Genomic DNA, 25,322 nt, shown 5'->3' with positions numbered 1-25,322 from the left:
GCCTAGCCCATAGTTATGTGGCTTTACACACCCTTTAGTTTGAATAAAAACTATGCCTATCATTTTTGTGTGCCTCTGTGTCAAGACGCCTGGTAATCCCTGAATGGTATCTCTGTCTATCTGCAATCATCCATTGGTCAGACCAGAAGAACAAGACCAGAGGTGCTCTGCCTCACATGTAACACGATTTTGTTGTCATGGGGCATCTCGGGGTCTCTCCTGGAATCTCCCCTCCAGCACGCTCATTTTTTAGTCAAGTTGTAAGGTTCCGCCCTTGGGTTCTTTTTGGTTCTGATTTTGGTTCATTTCTGGGTTTTACACTCATCAAATCTGGGTTTTATGTCGCCCAGGTTATATGTCAGGCACAGGTCACCTCTGAGCAAGAGCTGCTGAGCTTTCTGGAGGGCAAATAATTTCAGTCTGTCAGTCGAATTCCCACTGTCACATTCAACCCAGGACCTTGGTAACACCAGTCTTATTGTAGAGTTTTCCCATATTCTTGACCATGTGGTCCAATATTTTGGAGCCTGTATTGTGTGTATTCACTATTTCGTTAAGGGTGTATATATTTACAAAGTCCAAGAATTGTAATGCATATAAATTTGAGGTTGTGTAGAATTTTCAGTTTGCAGAGGGGTAATTAAAGTCTCCCATGGGCAGGGTATTAGGTTGGATGGTAAGAGTCTGCAGTTGTGCAAGTATGCATTGTGAGCTTCCTGAGACATGGAGGGTGATCTATAGCTGGCTAAGATATGGTGTGGCATTTTGTCTATGGTGATCTGCAAGTGGTGGAACTCCAGCCAGCATGTCATCCTCTTGACCACCCTAGAGGTATGCTTGTTACTGATGGTTATTGAGACACCTCCACCTTTAGCCATAATGTGGGAAAATACAGGTTCAAAACTGTGGAAGGCACTGGAACCTTGCACTGCCAGGATACTCTCTGATGCTTTAAACCATGTCTCTGTAACTGCACAGATGTCTATATTTGCAACTGTGAGGAAGGCATGGAGGTAGTGTAGTTTTTTTTATTTAGTCTGTTGGTATTGAGCAAAAGTAACACCTTGAGACTCATTTCAGTTGCTTTTGCTATGTTGTTAGGCTTGTCAATTTGGTATCAACTAAAATAGACATTCTGGGCTAAATAAAGTTTTAGCCAGTACTTGAAAGCCTAGATTTCAAAGATGCAGCCCATACTTGGCAAAGCAATATGGTCTGTTAACCATGTCATCTCAAGCTAAAAATATTGCACCCCCATAGAATGACCATAGAAGCACTGCCAGTTGTTGAAGTCAATTATTTTTTACCATACTGTGATATAATCCTCAGTGGTGGTAATATTCTGGCCAGTTATTGGGTCATACCAGCCTGAGATACATAGTCTGGAATCTCCATATTGTCTCCCTTCTTGTAGTCCATGCAGATATATCTCAGGTCATTCACTCCTACATGGACTATGATGTAATCATCCTGGTACCTGTGGCATAACGACTTGAGTGCCTGCATGATTTGGCAGATCCTGGCTCCAGATTAGCAACTAACAGTTATCTTCCCCTTGTATGGCCTGGTTAGAGGGCCATCAGTATATCTTACAATGGAGTCGCTTATGACCAGAGTACTGGGAAGTATGTTTTCCCAACTTAGGGTCTTAGGATTTGTAGCGCCAATAAAAATGACAACATGTGTGGTGTTAGGTGTTGTTTTTTCCAAGTGCTTTTGGGGTTGCTGAGGCATAGCTTTGACAATGGGTGGTCTACGGAATATTTGTTGTTTAGGAAGACTACTTTTAAGTGCCTCAGCAAACCTTAGTCAATGTGTGTGTTGTGCGCTATGTGAGGTGGGTGTTGTTTGCATGGTTGTGACAACCTGCTGTGCACTTGCTTATGGGAGTTTTAATCTACAGTGTCATTGTATAAGTACACCTCTCACACACTGTGTCAGTTTCTTTAAGGATTAAATAGTTGTCAATAAAAATGAGACAATCGATACATTGTCTCAAGAAGCCCATACCCACTAAGTTGGCTACAGAGAAGTTAGGAAACTGCATATCTATACTGTCCAGTCATTTGATTTGTGAGCTAAAATTGATTGATGTATTCTGGTTGTAAGGCTATTAAGGATACTTTGTTGGTGCAGACTAATAAGGGTGCTTTATTGGAGCAGATTATAGTAAACACTACTAAATACTACTAACTTTAATGTTTACACAATACTGAATTCAACTTAATCCGTAGGTATTGGCATTCAACGTCCACTTTGTTGCTCTAAGCTTGTCAGTGCACAAGGTATTTGTGCTATATTGCTGCTTTAGAGAGAGTACAGTTTTATGTGCCATTTTATAGGGAAAATTTGCTTTCATGGTGTTTGCTTCTGTACAGGGCACTTCTATCCCATTCTAACATGCAAAATTTATAACAGCACAGAAAAAAAAACTAATGACCCCTCTGGTAAATAAATAACTACACTACAAGCCCCTTTCTGTATTCCCAACTCAAGTAGACCCAGCAAATACTTGCTGCCACAAGTTGAATAAATCCAGTTCTCCTAATGTTAAAAAACACCGAAGAAGAGACTCTGCAAATTACTACAGCACTGAACTTTCCTCACTTGTCAAGTGGAAAGCAGTTGTTAGTACTTAATAAATAAGCACCTATCCAGGCATGTCTAAGGGTCAGCTCCCGGTGATTTCTCCTGTCTACCTGATGAATCTGGGCATCTTGAGGCAATGCAGCAATTGTCTCATGTACACAGACAACCCTCTCCTCCTACCACCCAACACTACAACCTGTGAGAGATGCATTTATATAGCCAAACTGGAAGCAAAGCTCTCTTCACCCAAGACTGGACTAGACAGTTAAGAGGAGAAGGTAAACACTTGCACCACACCACACTCAGCACATAGTCTCTCAAAACCTACACCACCAAAACACACACATAGAAACACAAAACACACACCTACATTCACGGAGGCTCTCAGTAAAAACCTGCCCAAGCAACAGGGACCTCCAAAGCAGAAATGCAAGCAAACTCCACCCCCTCAACACAACCCAAATGACACATAGCCCACAAACTCAGTGTGCCACTCAACCACAGCCCATAAGGCATAACAACGTACACAACACTCTAGTCATAGGTGACTCTATAGTCAGGCACACTGATGTTCCATTCACCAGGCTAAACAAGGAGAAAGTTACTGTCAGCTGCCTGTCACATGCCAGCATCTGCCACATAATGCACACACTCAGGTCACTCCACAACAAGTACAAATATGGCATTGTCATTGTCCATGTTGGTGTAAATAACCTGAGATGCACCTCCCTGGACTACATGAAAAGAGACATGGAGGAGCTCTCCGATCTTGTAGCCCAGGTAGGTATGACCCCAGCCCTGAGTAGCATCCTGCCATTACCCAGAATGATACCTCAGTGCAAGGACAAAATGATTGACTTCAACAATTGGCTAAGCCTCCGGTGTCATTCTAAGGGGATCCAGTATTTGTCTGCCTGGGACGGCATGATCGACAGACCACGATGCTTTGCTGGAGATGGCCTGCAACTGTCGCCCTTGGGATTATGGATACTGGGTAAGGGTCTTGCCACCCCTATAGTGCTTTTTTAGGCAAGGTTCAAATGACAAATTCACCACCATAACAGGTACAAGCAAGCAAAATCTAAGGGTAATGCTACTTAATGCTATAAGTCTAAACCTCAAAATGCACTCACTTGAGGCACTCCTTAAAATGGAGAACATCAACATCTGTGCAGTGACAGAGACCTGGTTCAAAGCTCCAGGAGCACCCCTGCATTACCAGGCTATAATTCATACCACATCTTTCGGCCACCTAACCCGGAACAAAGCACTAAAGGTGGAGGCGTGTCCATATTCATTAAGGATATCCACACCTCCAGGCTAGTTGCACAGCATAATGCATCTGAGATTATCCAAGTGCAACTAACTCTGGGCAAGACTGCAATCCAAATTGTAGCTTGCTACAGACCCCACACCATACTCCAGGATTCCCACTCCTCATTTCTTGATACACTGGAAAGTATTAGGATACAACCCAACACCCTAATAATTGGTGATTTCAACTACCCCACCATTAACTGGGAAAACTACTCATGTACCAACTATTTTGCTCAATGTTTTCTGGAATTCATAAATTCCAGTGCCTTGGATCAACTTATTCACACCCCCACTAGGGGCAGCAATATCCGAGACCTGGTCATTACCAACATGGGCAACCGGTGCTCCACACCAGAGGTCAATTCCTCATTGGTCAGATCCGACCACAAGCTAATCATTCTAGACATCCACATCCCACCCCCACCCCCAATTAGCGAAACCACTGTAAAAAAACTTCTCCAAAGCCAACTTCACACTTCTTAAGACAGAAGTGGTAAACTTCATGACACCCATGCAGATGGACAATAGAGGTACGACTGCTGAATCCTACACAAATGCACTTTATAAGCACTTACACAAGTGCATGGATCATGCTATCCCTAATAGAACCAAGATGCTGTCCTCCAAAAAAAAGGAAGCAAGTCTGGTGGTGCTCTGCCATAAGCAAACTCTACAACAGAAGAAAGAAACTGTTGCAAAAAAGAGTAAAATCCCATGACTGGATGAACTCCTGGTCAACCTCAGTAAGAAGCTGAGATCCCTCATAAAATCCTCCAAAGCTAGTTATGAAAACAAAATCGCCACTGAGTCTAAAGACAACCACAAAGCATTCTATAGCTATGTCAAGAATTGCAATGGCAACACTCAGATCTGCTCTGAGTTACAGCACAATGGCACTAAGTATACAGAACCAACTGATACTGCCAACATCCTGGCAGATAGGTTCAGTGCTAACTTTACCCCCCTCTTACCCCCTAGAGGGCCCATCTCTATACCGGAAGAATGTAAAGTTCCTGTAATCACAGCTGCATAGGTAAAAAACACACTCTTTAAAGCCAAGAACACAGCATACATAGAACCTGACAATATCCCAGGCTGCGTTCTACATAAACTACAGAATGAACTGGCACCCTACCTAAGTACCATATTCAATCATAGCCTCACCTCAGGCTTTGTTCCCAGTGAATGGTGCACCGCAATGGTTATCCCACTCCACAAAGGGGGAGCCACGACGGACCCCGGGAACTACCGTCCCATTAGCCTGACGAACCTGGTCTGCAAGGCCATGGAATGTATCATCATGGAACTCATAAACAAAGACATTGGTAATCTCCAAACTCTGGACCCTACCCAGTTCGTTTTTGTAAAAGGCAGATCATGTCTCCTAAACCTGATTGACTTCTTTGAAGCAGTCACCAAAGCCATAGATGAGGGTAAAGTGGTTCACATAGCTTATCTAGATCTTGCCAAGGCTTTTGATACCATCCCACACTCTGGAATTATAGATAAGCTCACTAAACTAGGTATAAATCCCTATGTTACAAGATGGGTTGCCAACTGGCTCATGGACAGAACCCACACTGTGAAAGTAGCGGACTCCAAATCCGTCTTCAGACCAGTGACAAGTGGAGTACCACAGGATTCAGTCCTGGGTCCTCTCCTGTTTGGTATCTACTTCTCTGAAGTACAAGCTAACACAGAAGGTCTTTGGCTAACAAAGTTTGCAGATGACTGCAAACTAGGAGCCATAATCGAAACTCCTAATGATGTGGACATACTACAGAAGGGCCTCACTGAGACAGATACCTGGTGTCAAAGCCATGGCCTGAAGCTCAATGCCAAAAAGTGTATTGTCGTCCCCTTTGGTAAAAACTCTGTACCCATGAAATACCACATAGCTGGTAGTTTACTTAATGCCAAAAATATGATGAGACCTTGGGACACAGGTGGACATAGTCTCTCCTTTGATAATCACATTGCCATAGTGGTCAGGAAATCCTTCTACATGGCTCACCTTATCACAAAAGGTTTCTCATCCAGTAAAAAAGAGGTCATTGTTCCCCTATACTCATCACTCATTAGACCCATTATAGAGTACAATGCCCCTTTTGGTATGTACCTCACAAGACAGCTACAACAACTGGAAAGGCCACAGAAAAACCTCACAAAGAGGATTACTGGCCTCAAAAAGATGCCCTACGCAGACCGTCTCAAAAAACTCCAGCTTTACTCCGTCTCATATCGCCTACTCAGAGGCGATCTCTGCCTAACATACAAAGCTATGTCAAACCCAGAGCTGTTGGACATGCTCCACTTAAAGAAATCCCAATCCCTCCAAGCTACATACTCTAGGGACCTACACCTTGTCACCACAATAAACAGAACATGCTGGAGGGATAGATTTCTGTCCCAGAGACTTCCCATAATCTGGAACAGACTACCTATCTATGTCAAACAGAGCTCCTCATTAGCACTCTTCAAGAAAAATCTTGATGATTGGATGGGAAACAGGAAATTCACCCCGGGGATCACTTCTGTGGCTCTGCTCAACAGGGGCACAGGAAAATAATTTTCTTGGGTGGCGAAAGCCAGGGTACATTTCTGACTAGGCTTATATAGGCCCCAGGGCCGATAGCCTAGTACCTACCTATGAACCTATGAACCTATGAACCACAGGTGTAATACTACCACAAACCAGTTAAACAACTAGCTGGAAATCCTTTGCTTAAGTTAATTTTAAAAGAGTCTTACAGTAGTAATAGTGAGAGGAAGAGCACATTTGCCCAGATAAAAGCAGGAAACAGTAGCAAATACTGAAAATAACATGCGATTTAGATATAAAAGGCAACGACGTTTCCTGCTTGGCAATAGATATAAGTAAACTTTTGGAATGCAAGCTAGGACTCAATGAAAATGAATAGAAGACAATATGTACTAAAGGAAGTTTCCTCAAGAGCAATACTGGTTTGCTGATTGGCCCCTCACTATCATGGATCTCAATAAAATAATGGGTGGGAGGAGTATATAAATAGCTTATACAACAGTCAATAGCAATGAAAGAGGGGAGGAAGGGTCTTTGGAAATCAGATTATCATAAGGGATGGAGGACAGAGGCACAGCCTTTTAAAAAACAAAAACAGCAAAAGGGAGGGAGGGTTGAGAACAAATCAAGGAACAAGCAGGCCAGCTACGGAAACATTCAACCATATAAAGACAACATTGGAGATCTTTCAGAAAGTTTAGCTTAATGTTTTAGTAGAGGATGGGCAGACACAGAATGCAACTTTAAATCGGTAAATGATAAGCAGTATATAAAAGCACATACGAAAGTTCCTTCTGCCAGATTCTGTAGAAGATTCCCACTTACCTGGAGAGAAGTTTTCTATATTCTTGCCAATATAAATATCATGTACAGCAATGATATAATGAGGAACAGACCATCGGTAATTGATGCATGGGAGTGGTATGGATGTTATTTATTTCTTTTTGTATTTTGAATGTAAAGCTGGGTGCATGCCTGATTATTTGTTCTATATCATGACTTGAGGTTAACATTCCCAGTTCTGTTTTGTGATATCACATGCTAACCTTCTTAGAGAAACTCAAAAGGCCTTTCATAGACTTTTGTACCAACTTATAAGCTGATAGGTGTGTACTAGGCTAATGCCCTATTGGGGATTTTTACACATAGCCATGCTGCTCAAATCTCTGACAACTTTTGGTACCCTAGGTAAGTGTAAACAGGGGTGTAAGATTTGAACCATTTGCAGGCTGCCATTGTCCATTAGAGACATAGCTGCCTAACAAGGGATGAATTTCCTGTTCCCTATCCAATTGTTCAAGTTACACTTGAAATGGGTTATGGAGGAATGTTCCAGAGAAGGTGGTAGTCTCTAGGATACATACCTGTCTCTCCAGTAGGTCCGATTTGCATCACTGGAAAGGTATAAGTCTTTAAAATGGGTAATTCTGGGGCTTTTTGTTTTTGTAGGTGGTATATCAGAGTGGGGTCCAACAATGCCTTGTATGCCAGGAATAGATCTCCTGTCAACAGCCTGTAGGAGACAGAATATGGGAAAAGGACTTTGAGGTGGTCTGCATAGGGCATGTTATTTATGCTTTGTATTCTTTTAATGAGAAACCTCTGTCAGCGTTCTAATTGTTGGATATGCCTGGTTAGGGATATTCCAAAGTGGGGAACTGTACTTAATGATAGTTCTGTTGAATGCTGAATACAGTGCAACAATGACCTCCGTAGGCCTACATACCATACATCTGCTTCTAAGTTGCACAACATAGAATGATTTCTTCACTACTGTAGGCACATGACGGTTAAAGGCTAGATTACTCTCTATGTGTATCCACAATCCCCGACTATGGGGTCATCTGTTAGGGGTGTGTTGTCATTATGATAACTACCCATGGGTCACTGACTTCCCAAAGGATACTATTATACATTTCTTGGCATTAGTTTTAGTCCATGGCTCTGACAGCAGTTGCCTGCATCAGCCCTACTTGGAGAACATTAGTGTCAATGGGAGATTCTGCAACTGCGCCTAATTTGCAGTTATCTGCAAATTTGGTCAGAGGCCCTTGACATTGGTCTTGACTTCAGAGAAGTAGATGCCAAAAAGGAGCAGTGTTAGGACCAATCTGTAATGGGCACTGCTGTTGACTTGCCTTTTGTAGTGGTGGACTTCCCAGTTCTAACTTCCTGGGTCCTGTAAGCTAGCTGGCAATCCATGGCATGACATAAGGGTTTATACCTGACCTCTTGAGTTTGTCAACAATGCCTGAGTGGGGTAATGTTTCAAATACCTTGGCCAGGTCAAGGTATGTTATGTGGACTGTTCTGCCCTCATTCATTGCATTGGTGATCTTCTCAAAGAAGTTCACTAGGTTGAGTATGCATCACCTGCCTTTTATAAAAACAATCATTACTGATCATCTCCATGACAATTTTTTCCATGTCTTTGCATATGACACTAGTGAGACTTAGGAGTCTATAGTTTCAAGGGTCTGTAGATGGCCAGATTTTGTGCAGAGGGATGACAGGTGCATTTTCCATTCCTGAGGCACAAAGCCTGTTTGAAAGCTACAATAAATAACGATTCTAGAGGGTGTAATAGGTCATGTTTCATGCTATTTAGTAGACAGCCTGGTATATTGTCAGGTTCCTGGCCTAAGACAGAGCATTGAGGCCCTCTTCCCTAGTGATAGTATATGGAGTTAAACTTGATAGTATTTCCTGAGGTGAAGCTTGGGGGAGAGAGGGGTACAGTTAGAATTTGTCTAATAGTAGGGTTGCTATATCTTCTGGTTCAGTATAGGTGGTTCCGTTAACAATGAGTTCTGCACACAATTGTGTATTGTCCTTGAGGTTGTGGATATAGCTAAAGAATGCTCTATGGTTGACTTGGGAGGCCACATGTATTTCAAATTTGGATTCGGTATACTTAATTTGTTCTCTGAGGTCTTTGTTTAGTTTGATGAGATTGTTTTTATCCTGCTGGTTACTACACCTCATAATTTTTGGCATGCTTTTCTTCCTTTTGTAATACAGCCCATTGATGTTATGATTCTATGAGGATGTCTTGTTTTTTTGAGTTAGTTCTGTACTTATTACAAATGGGTATAGATGCCTTTAAGCAGCTACTAACATGCTTGCACAGGGTTTCTATGAATAGCTCTGGATAGGCAACAGTGTTCTCAGGGTTTACAGGGGCTTGAAATTTTGCCAAGTTAACACTTAATAGTATGAAATTAGAGCAGTTCCTCAACATTCCAGGCTAAGTTGGGGTTCCAGGTTTTATTTTTTCTTCAAAGGGGGTAATTCTGTGGCCTGACCTCACCAAAGAGGATATTACACTAGGTATGCAGCACTCTCCCATATTACCCATATTAGTGAGGACCAGATTCAGTATGTTTTCACTCCTGGTCAGCATATTGACAATCTGGTCCAGGGAGTTTGTGCTTACAAAATGAATGCATTTCTGTGCCTGCATGTTTGGTGTTGTATAGGATTCCCAGTTAATAATGAGGTAATTAAAGTTACCCATAAATATGGCATTGGGTTGGATGTTGAGTGTATTAAATTTAGCTAAAAAAGATTACCTCATAATACGGCCTTCACAATTCCTGTGTTACGGCCTTCATGATTCCTGTGTCTTCAACCTCATTTATAAAATTCGTCTTTAAAACAACACATATGCTGAGTGCTACATTAATACATGTGATACTTTACATTCTATGAACTATGGGAACTGTAAATTTGTTTGTAGTACAGTTTAGACATCCAATAAATGGCAAATATGTTTTTAAATCATTTTTATACTGTGTGTGGCAGAACTCTCAGGCTTTTTCCTCACCAACATTTCTCAACCACTTGTACATCCTCCATTTCTCAAAATATTTATTAGTTCCATTGCTTTGCTATGTTGGCTGTTTTACCTGACCATACTTCTTTTGACTCTTTAACAAGAATTCATTCTTGGTCTCGCACCTTCCTTAATGCATACAAAATGAAGATTGGCTGGGCTGTTTGTTCAAGCTAACTCTATGAAGCTGGTCCTTCTACTACCCTTCCTCATCTTCTGCTTCTAAATAAACAGATCAAAAGATGAAATAGGGACGTGGTTGGCAGACAAATGGAAGAAATTTCAGAACAAATAGTAGGAAGGAATAACTCAGATGTAGGGTAGTAGGCAATTAAAACAGCCTAATGACTGTCACAGAGGAATGAAATGCACCCCAGGGCTTCAAAGATGGCACAAGATATATGGAAGAATAAGTAATTACACAATAGGGAAAACATGGTATAAACAACTGGATTATTGTGGTTAACAAACACAGTAAATAACTGTGTAAATAAATAAAGAGACCTGGCTGACTAACACAATAGGTAAACGAGTAAGTAAATAAATGCAGTTATTAATTTATTCACTGATTTATTGACTGTAGTTTTCAGCTACAATAATCCAACTGTTTACATAAAATTTTCAGTTGACAGCTTGGGAAAAAGCTTCACATTGTACATAATCATAATTTCATTTTAAGATAATATGTAAAATAAAACTTAATGGCACTAGTAGTAGTAGTAGTACCACATATGTGCAAGGGTAAGGGGAACATATTTAGGTTTGGGATAGTCAGATGTACAATAGCAGAATATTAGTATACATATGCTTCCTTATTATATCTATGAGAAAACAATAAAAATAAATAAATGAACCCATTCATGTATGGTAACATGTAGAAGTAATGGATCTGTGGCTAAAAGTACAAAGCACACTCAGCAAAACTGCATCCATCAAACTACATAGTCAACATTGCACATCATCAGTTATAACAAACATAAATAAATAAATGAATGAATGAATGAATGAATAAAAAAATTAAGATGCATTTTTGCTGAATCCCTAATACCCCTACATCTCTGTATATACTGTACAAACTCTGAAATTGCACAATGTTGGTGGTAAATAAAGTTCCTTATCCCTCCAGTAAAACATTCACATGTCCTTATGTGGATCGAACATGGGAACTGATGAAACTAATTTGATGATTCACATTTTTTTGCAAGAGGGTGAGAAGTGTATCAAAAACCCAAACACCTGCATGCATATCATCATATGTATTTAAAACACAAACACCTTCATGCATGTCATAATATGTATTTAAAACACATCCCGTATCTTTTTCTTTCCTACATTGTGTACACATCCAAATTTTCTCCATTCTTTCTGTCATAACTTAACACATTCTTCACAGTACCAACTTTGTAGTTTTCTCTGCACCCTTTCTACAAGACCATTTTTCTTGCCTGTGAACACCCACCACACCTGCCCAAAAAGTTGTCAATGTGCAGTTCTTTTAGCACTGTGTATTCCTGATATTTGCCCCTCTGATTATTTTTCCCCAGACATTTACAGTGTTTACCGCTGCTGTCTCACTCTGTTCCTTATTACTCATATCAGGAATAGCAACCACTGCCAAGCTGAATTACATGAGACACAGCTACATGCATTTTAATTGCAGAACCTTGCTTCAACACCTGCAGTGTGCCCAGAGTTCTCAACCTTCCATCTCCAAAATGAGGAATACTAGCCCTCATAATGTGGAACAAATGGACAAAATGTGGATCTCATACTAAAGGCTTACTACAACTTCAACTAGGAAGATCATAGGATGGTTAACATATGGTAGTTTTACATACAAAAAATATATTTTAATGAAATAATATGATTCATTTATATTCACTATGGATATTAGCCAAAAAATCCCTAACACTGAATGTGTGGCAGACCCTTTCAATGAAGAATTTCGAGGAACATAAACTTTTTAAGATACCAAATGAGGTATGTTCCTCATAATGAGGTACACTTCAGAGGTATGAGTATGCCTACTTTGTGATCATTGAAAGCATCATCATTTAGGATGGTTTCATTTCTTAAGAATTTCAGTGTAGTGTACATCTGACATTCTTTAAAATTGAATTGCATTTTGACATGGCTTTATAGCATTTCCACGATTTAACAGTATTTCTCCAATTTTTTTTCTTCATTGTCTTGAGATTTTCTCTCAGTAAAGGACTGCTATGGTAATTTTCTTTCTGGATTTTTAGACAGATGTTTATAAGAGGCACACAATGATGCATTCTTTAATATTAACCTTTTCTGCTGTGCTTGTTTATGTTTTCAAACTTTATTTCCTTGCATTTTCAAGCAACTTCTGCTCCTGAACTTCTTAAGTTCTCTAAAATTAAAGCAGTCTGATATGAATTCATGCAATCTCTGCAAAGATCAGTTACCATAGAAAATTCTTTGTTTAGTAAAATGGACTGTAATAGCCCCACTAAAAAGTGTAGCTTAGTCAACTGTGCAGGTGTGTCTGACAAAGAGCGCAACATCATTGTCTCTATTGAGCTATCCATGCCTTTAAAATTATGCCACTTCTTAAAATGCTTGGATAACAATGGCTTATCTTCATAATTAAAGGAGGGGGCTCCCATTTCTCCAACTTGTGATGGTAATTTTGATGGTTTTGGAACAGTTTCTTCAAATTATACTTTCAACAGTCATCATACATAATGACAAAAATTAATTCTGTGCATATGACTTCTTAGTAAAGAAGGACACCACCCCCTTGAAATGCTGCCTAATTGTTAGCTGTCATCTGCAAAAAAAAAAAAAAAAGAAATACATAAAAAGTGATGCCTCCCTGCCCCCCCCCCGAAAAGAAAGATACATGTAAGAAGGTCAAAGAGGAAAAATAATAATAAAAAGTCCAGGAAGTCTTAGACCTCTGAGGAATGTACAATACTTTGACTTAAGTTCGGAAAAAATATTCTGAGAAAAGAAAATATTTTATTTGGTGACTAAACCCTCTATTTTTCTCACAGCTCTTGACATCTGCAACATCCCAAAGAGTGTTAACTATTTTGGCAGACTGTATGTTCTGCTTAACTTTCACAACCAGTGCTTCAAAGCCACTACTTTTCTTACATAAAGAAAAGTGATTCATTACAGCTAATGGGGAAGATGAGTTTGTTCTGGACTCTAATTCTTTGCTAAGGACATCATCATTGCTAATGTTTCTGTGAAGAAATTCTAGTCTTCTAGGTCTGAAGAGACCATGGTTTTTATTATGTCTACTTTTCATAGTCATGGACTAAAGTGACACTGCACATAACTGTTTTATTGCATGAAATTATGATCTAAAAGACAAGGAATAGAAACGTTTTTTAACTTTTTGAAAACTGTTTCTGTCCTCCCTCCTCATATGTGTATGGGCACCATGCTACTTATCAGCTTTTAAGTCTGAAGCATTTGCTATTATGACTAGGAAACTGATGGGCTTTAAAATGCAGTCCTTAATAGACACTTTGGGCAATAAGCTGAGGATATGTGCTACCTTCTCCAATAGGTAAAAACTAGCAGCAAGACTAAGGATACCATTTTGAAGACATATGTATATAACCATGGGTCTGCCTCCTACTGACAGACATTGAATAAAGCTCAGATTAGAGAATTTTCTTTAGAAGCAGGTCATCTGAATTAGGTCTTATGTGATGCTTCGTACTCCATAATTTTTCTGTTGACAGATATTGTCAAGTTTTGCAATGTGCTTTTCAAAGCACTGCATTTTGAATTAAGGCATTGTAAACTGTTGCACATTCATATTGCCCAGGCATTTATCTTTCCCACACTATTTACCTTGTTGTCATATGTATGTATCAGTGGCTAATGTGAACATATGTCTGCTAATGTAGACCACTTTATTTGTGAATTACTGCTTCAAGATTTATAGTGTTAATAGCACAGTTTATTACACATAAGTATCATGCTGTATCTCTGTACTGATTACTGCTTGTTTATGCTGGACTGAGTGTTACAGTCATTGCCTACTTCTAAATATATTTTATTATCTGGACTGCATAGATACTGCTTTTGCCTACTTGTTGTATATCCTTCTGCACCTATCCCTCTCACTGACTTGCTATTCTCTCAAGTTGCACTCCTTCTATAGCTTGTTGTGCAACTCTTTCTTCACTGTATTATCCTCGCTGTATTATCATCTGGTTGCTCTCTACTGTGCTCTACTTAATTAACCCCATTCTTCCTTCCTCTCTAATTACTTACTCCCTTTGTCTTTCTCCTGCCCTGTCTCTAAAACCTTGTGTGCTGAAAAACATATTTAGCTAACTCATTCTAATGTATTCTAATCTTCTTCCCTTTTTATAGGCTGATACCGCTGTTTCTGCACCAAGCTGTGTGGAAGTCTACAACACCCACATTGAAATTGTGAGGAAGTCTTACTCCACCCAAGCCCACTACTGCCTCCAGCATATTTCAGCTTTAAATTAATGTATGTTATATTCCAAAATTTTGTTTTCAAAACCTCACCTTCATTGTCATAGACCTGATTATAAGCACACCACCAACCCAACCCCCTCCAGCTATACCCCTTTTCACCGGTTTTGTTTTCTGTTCAGCTTTAGTGTGCAATCCCTCTTTGCATTTCCAACTGGTGTTCTTCCTCCCACCCCAATCTGCCTAACTCTTCCTCTTAAGCCTTCTATTCTTTCCAGCTTTCTTCTTCTCCTCTTACTTGACCCCCCTCATCCATTTCATTTACTGCCTTACAGACTTTATTTCTCTCAATCTTTCTGGATGTACCCTTCTGTTTGACTAGTCGCTAGCTTAAACTCCTCTTTTTCTATCTCTAAAGTCACCCCCCCTCTAATTTTTCCACTTCTCTAGGTTGTTTTTTGTTTTCTCTTTAATTTTTGACTCCATCTAATTTTTTTTCTACTTTGCTACTATCACTATAATCTGGGAAACATTCTTTGACAATAAACACAACATAGTTGCAATTTCCCTGTAGCCAGTACTTACAGTTTCAAAGACTTTTTTTTGTTACCATTCTATAGACATTCCTGACTTGGGCCAGCCCGCTCAATTCATCCTCGCTATGCTTGGGCTCACTCCGCTACCCTACACTAACCCCATTCCCACCCACCCCATGCATACACTACACCTATACTCTGTCCCCATTGACCACACTACTCTGCCTAACATACTCTAGACCTCAACCCAGTCTCCCCTCCTCCTCACCACTTCATATTCATGCAATATCTCTGCAAAATAGTTATTCACCTTTGTCTGCTACAATATGTTTCTTGCAAACCTGAACTATACTAGTAGTTACCTTCTTATCCTCCTACTCACACCTATTCTTACCCTTACCTCCTATGCTACTCATGGAATGCTCTCTCTTATACAGACACCCTTTACCAACTATAACTTACCACCAAATAAATCAATCTGACACCTACTCATGCCCAATAACCTCATCGTTTTTCATCTTTCAGATACAATCCTGCTTAAGTCTATAATATTATAACAACCCACTTTCATACTTAAATCTAAACCAAAGACCTACCCCCAATACTATCAATATAATTCTCTGAAATTACTCATTGTAAACCTACTACTATCATGTAACATCCATCCTAACCCTGGATGAACCACAACTCCTCTGTCTCTGCCCATCCTTCACACTCCATATGCCCCACCCCCACTACTACCTCTCAGATCCCTTGATCCTCTTCCACCAAAAACCTATCTGTTCTATTCATGAACATCCAAAGTATCACCCCATTTCATGCCTGGATCTCCCAATACACTACTGACATTCTCACACTCTCTGAAACTTGGTATAAGACAAAAATATTAAACTCTGAATTTCTCCCCCCAGGCTTCCAGCAAGATAGACTCATGAAAAACTTCCACCCAACTGAAGTACTCACTGTCACATGTAATTTGAATAACCACAAGAAATTAGCAATTGCTTTTATATACACCCCCCCCCCCCCCGGCAACAACATCCCTACCTTAGAGCTCTATTTCTCCTGGATCTCCCACACTATCTCAGATAAAACTGTTATCCTTGGTGATGTTAACATTGATTGGTACACCCTTAATTCTGATACCCCCTAACACCTCCATTAACATCTGTGGCTTCTCTCAGCTAATCTCTGCCCCTACTCATCAAAATTAACACACAAATTCAGGCTCCACACTTGACTGGGTCCTTACCTCCAATCCCAACTCCTATCACAACCCCACCTTACCTGACACCCTAAGTGACCACCATCCTACCTTCATACTTGACGCTCACCCCAACTACATAAAACCCAATAATATAAAGACTGCCATAAGTTCTCAAACTTTAACCCAGACAGTTTCAACCACTCACTCTCAACAATTAACTAGTCCTTCCTCTACAACCACCCCTTAGAAGAAGCTTCCTAGCCTTTAGAAACACCTTTTTGGACACAATTAACTCCCTGACCCCCTCACCAGGAAAATAAGAGTCAAAACCCACTTTGCCACCAGTTAACACAAAGCACCCATTCACTAATGAATAAAATGAAAAAAAAAACTTCCACCATTTTACAAAACTATAAAGAGCTTTGCAACTTACAAAAAAAAGAAAGGTCACTCTGAGCAACAAAACTATTTACAAAAACCAGTACATAATTTTCACTCTAACCCCCTCAAAATGCTGGCAATCAGTAAACAAGTTACTACATCTTAGAAACCACTCCTCACACAAACCATGCCCAAACCATGCCCAAACAGCTCTCCTGCCAGTACTACTACCTTTCTTAATTCCTTCTTCATCGACTCTATTTGCAAACTAACCAAAAATGACACTATTACCTACCTCTCCTCACCCCCATTGGCCCACATCACCCCTTTCTCTGAAAAAAATCCTATGTCACACCCCTGCATAAAGGTGGCAACTCATCCAGCCCCTCTAATTTCAGGCCTATTACCATACTATCTCCACTGTCAAAAATTCTTGAAAAATGTATCCATAAACAAGTCCTTGATCACCTACTCCTGGAAAACTTCCTTACCCCTATTCAGCATGGTTTCCACTCAAATCATAGTACAGCTACTGCTCTCATATCTTTCACTAACTCTGTTACAAATTCTCGTGACAATAACATGCTAATCTCTTGTCTGTTCCTAGACCTCTCCAAAGCCTTCAGCATTGTTTCCTACCATCTCCTTCTAACCAAACTAGCTACCCTTAATCTCTCCAACTCTGCTCTTTCTTGGTTCTCCAGCTCTCTTTCTAAAAGATACCAGGCAGTTAAATGGCAATCTAAATTCTCTCGCTTCTTAGCTGTTCATACTGGGGTATGGCAAGGCTCCATCCTTGGGCCCCTTTTATTCAATATCTTTATTAATAACCTGTACTCTTATTGTCCTGTCTCTTCTGTCATACAATATGCTGATTCCACAAACATGTCCTCCTCTGACAATTTCACTCACCTTCACACCCTCACCCAACAGTCTTGCCACCCTGTTGAAAAACGGTTAACTTCCAATCAATTGCTATTCCTCCCAAAGAAAACTATCTTCCCTAAATCTCTACAACATCATAAAGATATGTTTACTGTCTTCTCCCTTAACAACACTATCATTGCTGTTGAACCTCACACTAAATTACTAGGAGTTATTATCAATGACCAACTAAGGTTCGATCTCCATATTCAGCAGTGCATTAAAAGACACATCAAAAGTTAGGCCTGCTATACAGGCAGAAAAATTCCTCACAAATGCTTCCAGGCTCTCTCTTGCACAAACATTCCTACTCTCCACCTTACTCTATTGAGCCCCCATTCTTCTGTCTAAACTGAAACTCACCTACAACAAAATTGCAAGACTCACCACCAACCTACCCTACCACTATTACCACTGCCTAGCCTTAAAAACTTGTAGCGGCTTGAATTTCAACATCAAATCATCCCACTTCTTCTACTGACTCATTCCATCATACATGAACCCTCTTCCTCCTCCCTCTCTTGCCTCATCCAACCCTATACTCCCATGCAGGCTCTCTGTAGCTCCCAACAGCATCTTCTACAAGTATATGAACACAAGAAGGATATTGGTAAACTATTTTAGCTACTCATTGGCTAAACTAGAAATAAACTTCCTCGAAGTGTATGACAGATTTCTAACTCAAACTCTTTCAAAACAACTCTAAAAGATACTCTCCGTCTATCTTGGACTTGTCTGTGCTAGGACTCAACAAAATCCAGCCCTCCTCCTCTAACACTACTTCAACCATTTCTGCCTCCACTGTCTCCGCTTCTACTGCAAAAAGCCTGCAAATAAACAATAGTTCTTACAGCATCCAGAGATTCAGTCCTTCAGAAATTGGTTTTACATTAGTTTCTTCCCTTTTATTTTTGTATTTATAATTGTAATTTGCCCTGTCTGTCTTGTAAACTTGTCATAATCTTATACACACTGCTTAATATGGAATATAACTATGTACTCCAAGATGTACAATATTAGTGACCTTTTCTAGAATTTTGTAGCATGTTGCTAGCATTCCTTCTCTCTTTTTGATATATTGTGAGTATAAATACTATGTTCATCCTTAAAACTGTTACCTTTCACTTTTGTTAATTGTGCTATTTTGGGAGCTTTTCTCCTCTGGCCTCGTCTGAAAAAGGGCAACTTGTCCAGTCAGATTAACCAGGTTAACAAATGTCAAATAAATAAAATTAATAAAGAATAGGCTTCATCATCACCCACTTCTGCAAAGGAGTAAGATATTGCTCAAGAGCTAGTGAATTAATATACATGCTGGATGCTTGGGAGACTGGACTGTCTGTGAATATATCACCCTCAGAAATAAGCCATTGTATAACTTCTCTTTAAGCACTGAATACATCCTACAATACAATAAATCCTTTATAAACGCATTCTATGAACACCTTCAGAAATGCATGGATCATGCAATCCCAAATAAAACCAAGACCCAATCCTCCAAAGGCAGACGTCCTGTCTGGTGGACCCCAGCCATAAACAAACTATACAATAGAAGGAGGAAGCTACTACATGACAGAGCAAAATCCCAAAAAGGGAAGGCATCTCTGATCAGTATTAGCAAAAAACTATGGGCACTCATCAAATCGTCTAAGGCCAGCTTCGAGAGAAAAATTGCACAGGACACTAAGGATAATCACAAGGCTTTCTTTAGTTATGTTAGGAACCTGGGTGGGAATTCCCAGATATGCTCAGAATTAGTCCAAAATGACAAAAAATACACCAAACCCACAGACATTGCCAACATCCTAGCTGACAGGTTCAGCGCAAACTCCCCCCCCACCAAAAGGCCTAATATCTATCCCAGCAGAGTGCTGCCCCCTTGACATCTCAGATGCTCAGGTAAGAGCTGCCCTCTCCAAAGCAAGAAACACAGCATCAATGGGACCAGACGGTGTCCCAGGCTGTGTCCTACATGAACTCCAAGAAGAGCTAAACCCAAACCTAAAACTACTGTTCAATCTCAGCCTTACTACAGGATATGTACCCAAAGAGTGGCGTACAGCAACATCGGTCCCTCTCCACAAAGGTGGTGCCTCAACGGATCCTGGAAACTATCGCCCCATAAGTCTCACTAGCTTGGTCTGCAAAGCTATGGAAAGGATCATCATGGACCTTATAAATAAAGATATTGGGGACCTACAGACACTGGATCCTACCCAGTTTGGCTTTGTTAAGGGCAGATCCTGCCTCTTAAACCTGGTCAATTTCTTTGAAACAGTCACCAAGGCCATTGACAAGGGGAAGGTGGTCCACACAGCCTACCTGGACCTCGCAAAAGCCTTCGATACAATACCCCACTCTAGCATTATAGATAAGCTCACCAGCTTAAATATAAACCCCTATGTCACTAGATGGGTTGCAAACTGGCTCAAGGACAGAACCCACATGGTTAGAATAGCTGGAGCCATGTCAGACTCCAAACCAGTTACAAGTGGCGTCCCACAAGGCTCAGTCTTGGGACCTCTCTTGTTCGGTATATATTTCTCGGAGGTACAGGCCAACATGGAAGGACTGTGGCTGACCAAGTTCGCAGATGACTGCAAACTGGGCACCATAATAGACTCTCCAGCTGACACAAGCATCCTCCAAAAGGGCCTCATAGAAACAGACAACTGGTGCCAGAGCCATGGCCTCAAGCTAAACGCCAAAAGTGTATAGTCATCCCCTTTGGCAAAAACAGTGTCGACAAATTACCACATAGGTGCTAATCCATTAAGTACAGAAGAAGTAATTAGGGACCTGGGGACCCAAGTTGATAGCAATCTCTCATTTGACAACCACGTGGCCAAAGTGGTTAGAAAAACATTTTATATAGCCCACCTAATCATGAAGGGATTCACATCTAGATCAGGGAGGTCATCGTGCCTCTTTACTCATCCCTCATCAGGCCCATAATTGAGTACAATGCCCTTTGGGATGTACCTTACCAGACACCTGCAGCAACTGGAAAGACCCCAAAAGTACCTCACCAAGAGGATCAAGGCTCAAACAGATGCCGTATGCTGCCCGGTTAAAGAAACTCCAGCTCTACTCAGTGGCATACCGCCTGCTCAGAGGCGATCTGTGCCTGACTTATAAAGCCATGTCCAACCCGGAATTAATGGACATGCTGCACCTCAGAAAATCCAAATCCCATCGAGCTACGCCGAGGGACTTAAACCTCAGCACTGAAATAAATAGGACATGCTGGAGGGACAGATTCATAACCCAGAGGCTCCCTTCACTCTGGAATAAAATCCCAGTCCAGGTTAGGCAGAGTCCCTCATTGACTCTCTTCAAGAGGAATCTTGATGAGTGGATGGGAGATCGTAGGTTTACCCCGGGTATCACTTCTGTGTCACTGTTAGACAGAACCGCAGTATACTAACCTCGAAAAAGGGCATAGCAAAATTAATTTAAAATGGGTGGCGAAAGCCATACACACTCTGGCTAGGCTTATAAATGCCCTAGGGCAGATAGCCTAGTATGAACCTATGAACCTATGAACCTATGTGCAAAAGACATTAAATATGCATTTCAGTAATACATAGTAGTCATAAGTATGGTACAGTTCACTGCCAGAGTAGATCTAATGCACTAAAAGCAAGGTAAGTAAAACTTAGGAAAATTAATTTTATATTCAGTATATCTATAGAAAGAACATGCTGAAAAATAGATGAGCATGAATGAAGAAACACTGAGTATGAGAAAGTGCAAGGAGGGAGAATAGGGTGGGGGAAGACTGATGAATACAACAGGGAGGAGGAGAAAAAGGGAATTACTGTAGGAGAAAAGTCAATGCAGTAAATAAAAAGACATAAGATAAAGTGAGGGGGGAGGAGTAGGGAAAGCTAGTAGGAGACAATGATAGTTCAGTGAAAAATGGCAGCCATACAATGGAAACTTACAGGGGGTCACATGACTATTTAACTATGTCAAGTGACCCCACAATTAAAATTACAGTTACAGGCTTGATGAGACTTAATTGGAGGCAAAATTCTATTTCTTCCAAGGTAGTTTATTCAATTGTTTACTTATATCAACACAGTAAGCTGAGTCTCCTCACTTCTTGATAGGCATTTTGACTTGCGCAAACATGAAACCTGAGGAACAAAGTGGTCTTGAGAATCTATAACAGATCGGCCTCTTAGATAATGCTGTGTAGTCATTCAAAGGGTATCCTGTGAGGTATTATTCCTTGGGTGGTCTTAGGATGGGTGGGTAATTCTACCCATGTAAGATACTTTAAGGCTTCACAGTAATAAAAATAGAAAGGAATATCAACAAGAAAATGTTCAGTCCTTCTCTACAAGTAAGTCAAATTTATGAACAGTAGTTTTGATGTTAGTTAATACATATGGAGCACCTACTATCTGCTGCTGTAAGAATATCCATAGCTCAAAATGTTCCTAAATAATGGAATATGCCCTGCCACTCAATCCTCTACATTCAGCTCTCAGCACACAAACAATTCAGATGCAGCATCTAGAATCTGGAGATTTGTCCTGCTTGTGGTTAGTAGTACACATTTTAGTGACTTATTGTACAAGAATCATTGGTTACATATTTCAGATGAGCTATTCTGATACTAGGTGCATTGATATTCAAAATTCTTATTATGGGTTATTGCCCCCCCAACCACTGAAAACTAAATTACCTCTTAGGCATCAAGCCTACCTCCTCAATATGATAATCTTATTTTATCCAGATCTGGATTTAAACAAGATATTGGTGAAAATGTATTTGCTGGAATAGGACTGCTCTATGGAACTGGCTACCTTCAGACATGGAAAAATAACAATACCTTAGACATTTGCATAAACAAGTTTGAAAGGTTTCCCGTTTTAAAAGTTGAAATGCACCTGCTTCCATGATACTGGCTAAATCATGGCTAAATAAATGTGTAGTACAACTATGCGTGATGTTTATATGCCTATTGTATTATCAGACTGAAACTGTTTACATATATATATATATATATATATATATATATGTATACAGTTACACTTCAGACTCTCGAACTTCTGAAATATCGAACTTCAGTAGCTCGCGACCAAAGTGTCGAAACTGCAGTTACACAAAAGTGCAGAATGCTGACTGCAGAAATGTCAAATCTGCGATTGTGGAGGTGCGTACATGATGTGGGATTCCCTGTGTTTGTTATTTGCGGATTGGTATGTAGATGTAGCTGGAGATTCAGGTAAGTGCTGCTCTAGTAGGGGTTTTAGGTAAGGATTTGAGTGTGTGTGACTGTGTTTGAAGTTTTGAGGTGTGGGATAGGGTAGGTAGGTGAGATTGTGAGTGTGTAAGTGTTGAGAGTGGTGGTATTTGCACGTATGTGATGTGTGTTTGTGCAGGGGGAAGTGTAGAATGTGTAGTGGTGTGTTTTGTGTGTTTGTATTTTTAGTGCATCCTCAGAGTTAGTATATATAAGTAGGGGGGTGAGGGGGGTGCAGCCCCCCACATGGGCGGTGCAGGGGGGCTTGCCCCCTGCTTATATGTAGGGTCTGCGCGTGTGTTTGTTTTGTTATGTTGGTTTGTAGTGTGGGGGGAAGGTGTGTGTGGAGTGTGTATGTGGGCAGTCGAGATTTTAAATTTTGCGCTTTTGGGGTTTTTCGATATTTCAGCATTTCGGGATTGTAAAGTGAAACTCATCTCTCTCTCTCTCTCTCTCTATATATATATATATATATATATATATATATATATATATACATGAATAAAATTATTTAAGTTTCTTCCACTACATTTGCTTGTATGAGAAGAATGTACATTGAGCAGATCTATTTTCCAGTCCCTGTCTGTATATATATATATATTTTATTAACCCTTGTAATTATATTTCAACTACATGCATATAATAAGTTCCTATAAAAAAGCTTAATAACTTGTTATAAGTATGTATACACATGCTGTAAAGTTCAGTTTATACCACAAACAATCAGAATCCAAAGAAAATTGAAATGTTGTTTTATCAACAAACACATTGGCTGGCTTCAGTGACCTGCTCCTTAATTAATGTATGTCAACAGAGTATATTAACATTTGTACTGTTTGGTTTGTTTATTGATTTTTATAGAAGATTACTAAACTGTTAAGTTTAAGTTTTGTACCATGACAGAAAAAGGTGAGTAAATAGGCAAGTGTTTGTTCTGTCTTACCATTGTTGTAGCTAAAGTTGTGTTGCTGCAGTGTTTCTTCTACCTTACCTTTGTTGTAGTTAAAGCTGTGTTGCTACAGTGTTTCTTCTGCTTTACCATTGTGCTGTGTTACTACAGTGTTTCTTCTGCCTTGCCATTGTTGTAGTGAGAAATGTGTTGCTACAGTGTTTCTTCTTTCTACCATTGTTGAAGTTAAAGCTGTGTTGCTACAGTGTTTCTTCTGCCTTACCATTGGTGTAGTTAAAGACGTGTTGCTACAGCATTTTGTCTGCCTTACCATTGTTATAGTTAAAGCTGTGTTGCTACAGTGTTTCTTCTGCTTTACCATTGTGCTGTGTTACTACAGTGTTTCTTCTGCCTTACCATTGTTGTAGTGAGAAATGTGTTGCTACAGTGTTTCTTCTTTCTACCATTGTTGAAGTTAAAGCTGTGTTGCTACAGTGTTTCTTCTCCCTTACCATTGTTGTAGTGAGAAATGTGTTGCTACAGTGTTTCTTCTTTCTACCATTGTTGAAGTTAAAGCTGTGTTGCTACAGTGTTTCTTCTGCCTTACCATTGGTGTAGTTAAAGACGTGTTGCTACAGCATTTCTTCTGCCTTACCATTGTTATAGTTAAAGCTGTGTTGCTACAGTTTTTCTTCCACCTTACCGTTGTTGTAGTTAAAGCTGTGCTGTTACAGTGTCCCCGCTTTCTCTTCAGAAGTTCCTTTACTGGCTCTTTCACTCGAACTCCTTGATACGGTCTTGGTTGCTGCTGCTGGTCTGAAGTAGAAGCTGCAATACAAATTTTATTGATATTTTATTTCACTTATGTTTGTGGATCTCACATATCCAGGTTAAATTTAATTTTCTAAAGCTTAATGTTAGTAAATTTACTAATTTTATCAGCTTTACTTAAAGTATTTACCTTATAATAAACTGCATCGGTAGCATTTTTAGTCAATTACAAATAACAAAGTGATCTGAAAAAAAGGCATTGCCGTTAGTATTCACTTCTTACTTTTTTTGCTTTATCAAATACTTTTCACCCCCCCTCCCCACATCCTGAGATGTTTAAACCTCGGTTTAAACAGTATATTAACTTTTTTAAATTTAGTTCATGTTGGTTCCCACCATCTCTAAATGCAGTATGTTGTAAAATTTTCTAGATAGTGCCAATCTCTACCAACTCTAAGGGACTTCTATATATATATAATTGAGATTCTCAGAACAAAGTGCCATACTGAGCACATACATTATTGATCCCAAACTGTCAAAATCACTCCCTTGTTTTCTTAAAGATCATGCCTCTTATCCCGTTTTCCCATCAGAGCTAAAAGCACATTACAAGACTCGAGGAAAATCCATCTACTAAATT

The 25,322-nt window shown here is 40.0% G+C and overlaps 1 protein-coding gene across 1 annotated transcript in view; it reads right to left on the bottom strand.

Moving 5' to 3' along the window:
- The window catches only part of POU2AF1 (POU class 2 homeobox associating factor 1), a 191,083-nt gene that overhangs the window by 33,381 nt on the left and 132,380 nt on the right, over positions 1–25,322 (bottom strand). The window contains exon 2 of the mRNA XM_044079451.1: positions 24,615–24,739. Within this exon, the coding sequence (XP_043935386.1) occupies positions 24,615–24,739 (125 nt within the window). The remainder of the gene's footprint in view (positions 1–24,614; positions 24,740–25,322) is intronic.

This window comes from Protopterus annectens, chromosome 8.part0, assembly GCF_019279795.1.
Source record: "Protopterus annectens isolate FY-2018-M chromosome 8.part0, PAN1.0, whole genome shotgun sequence".
NCBI lineage: Eukaryota > Metazoa > Chordata > Ceratodontiformes > Protopteridae > Protopterus > Protopterus annectens.
Note: the sequence above shows the minus strand (reverse complement) of the source record. Positions and strands in the feature narration are given on the sequence as shown.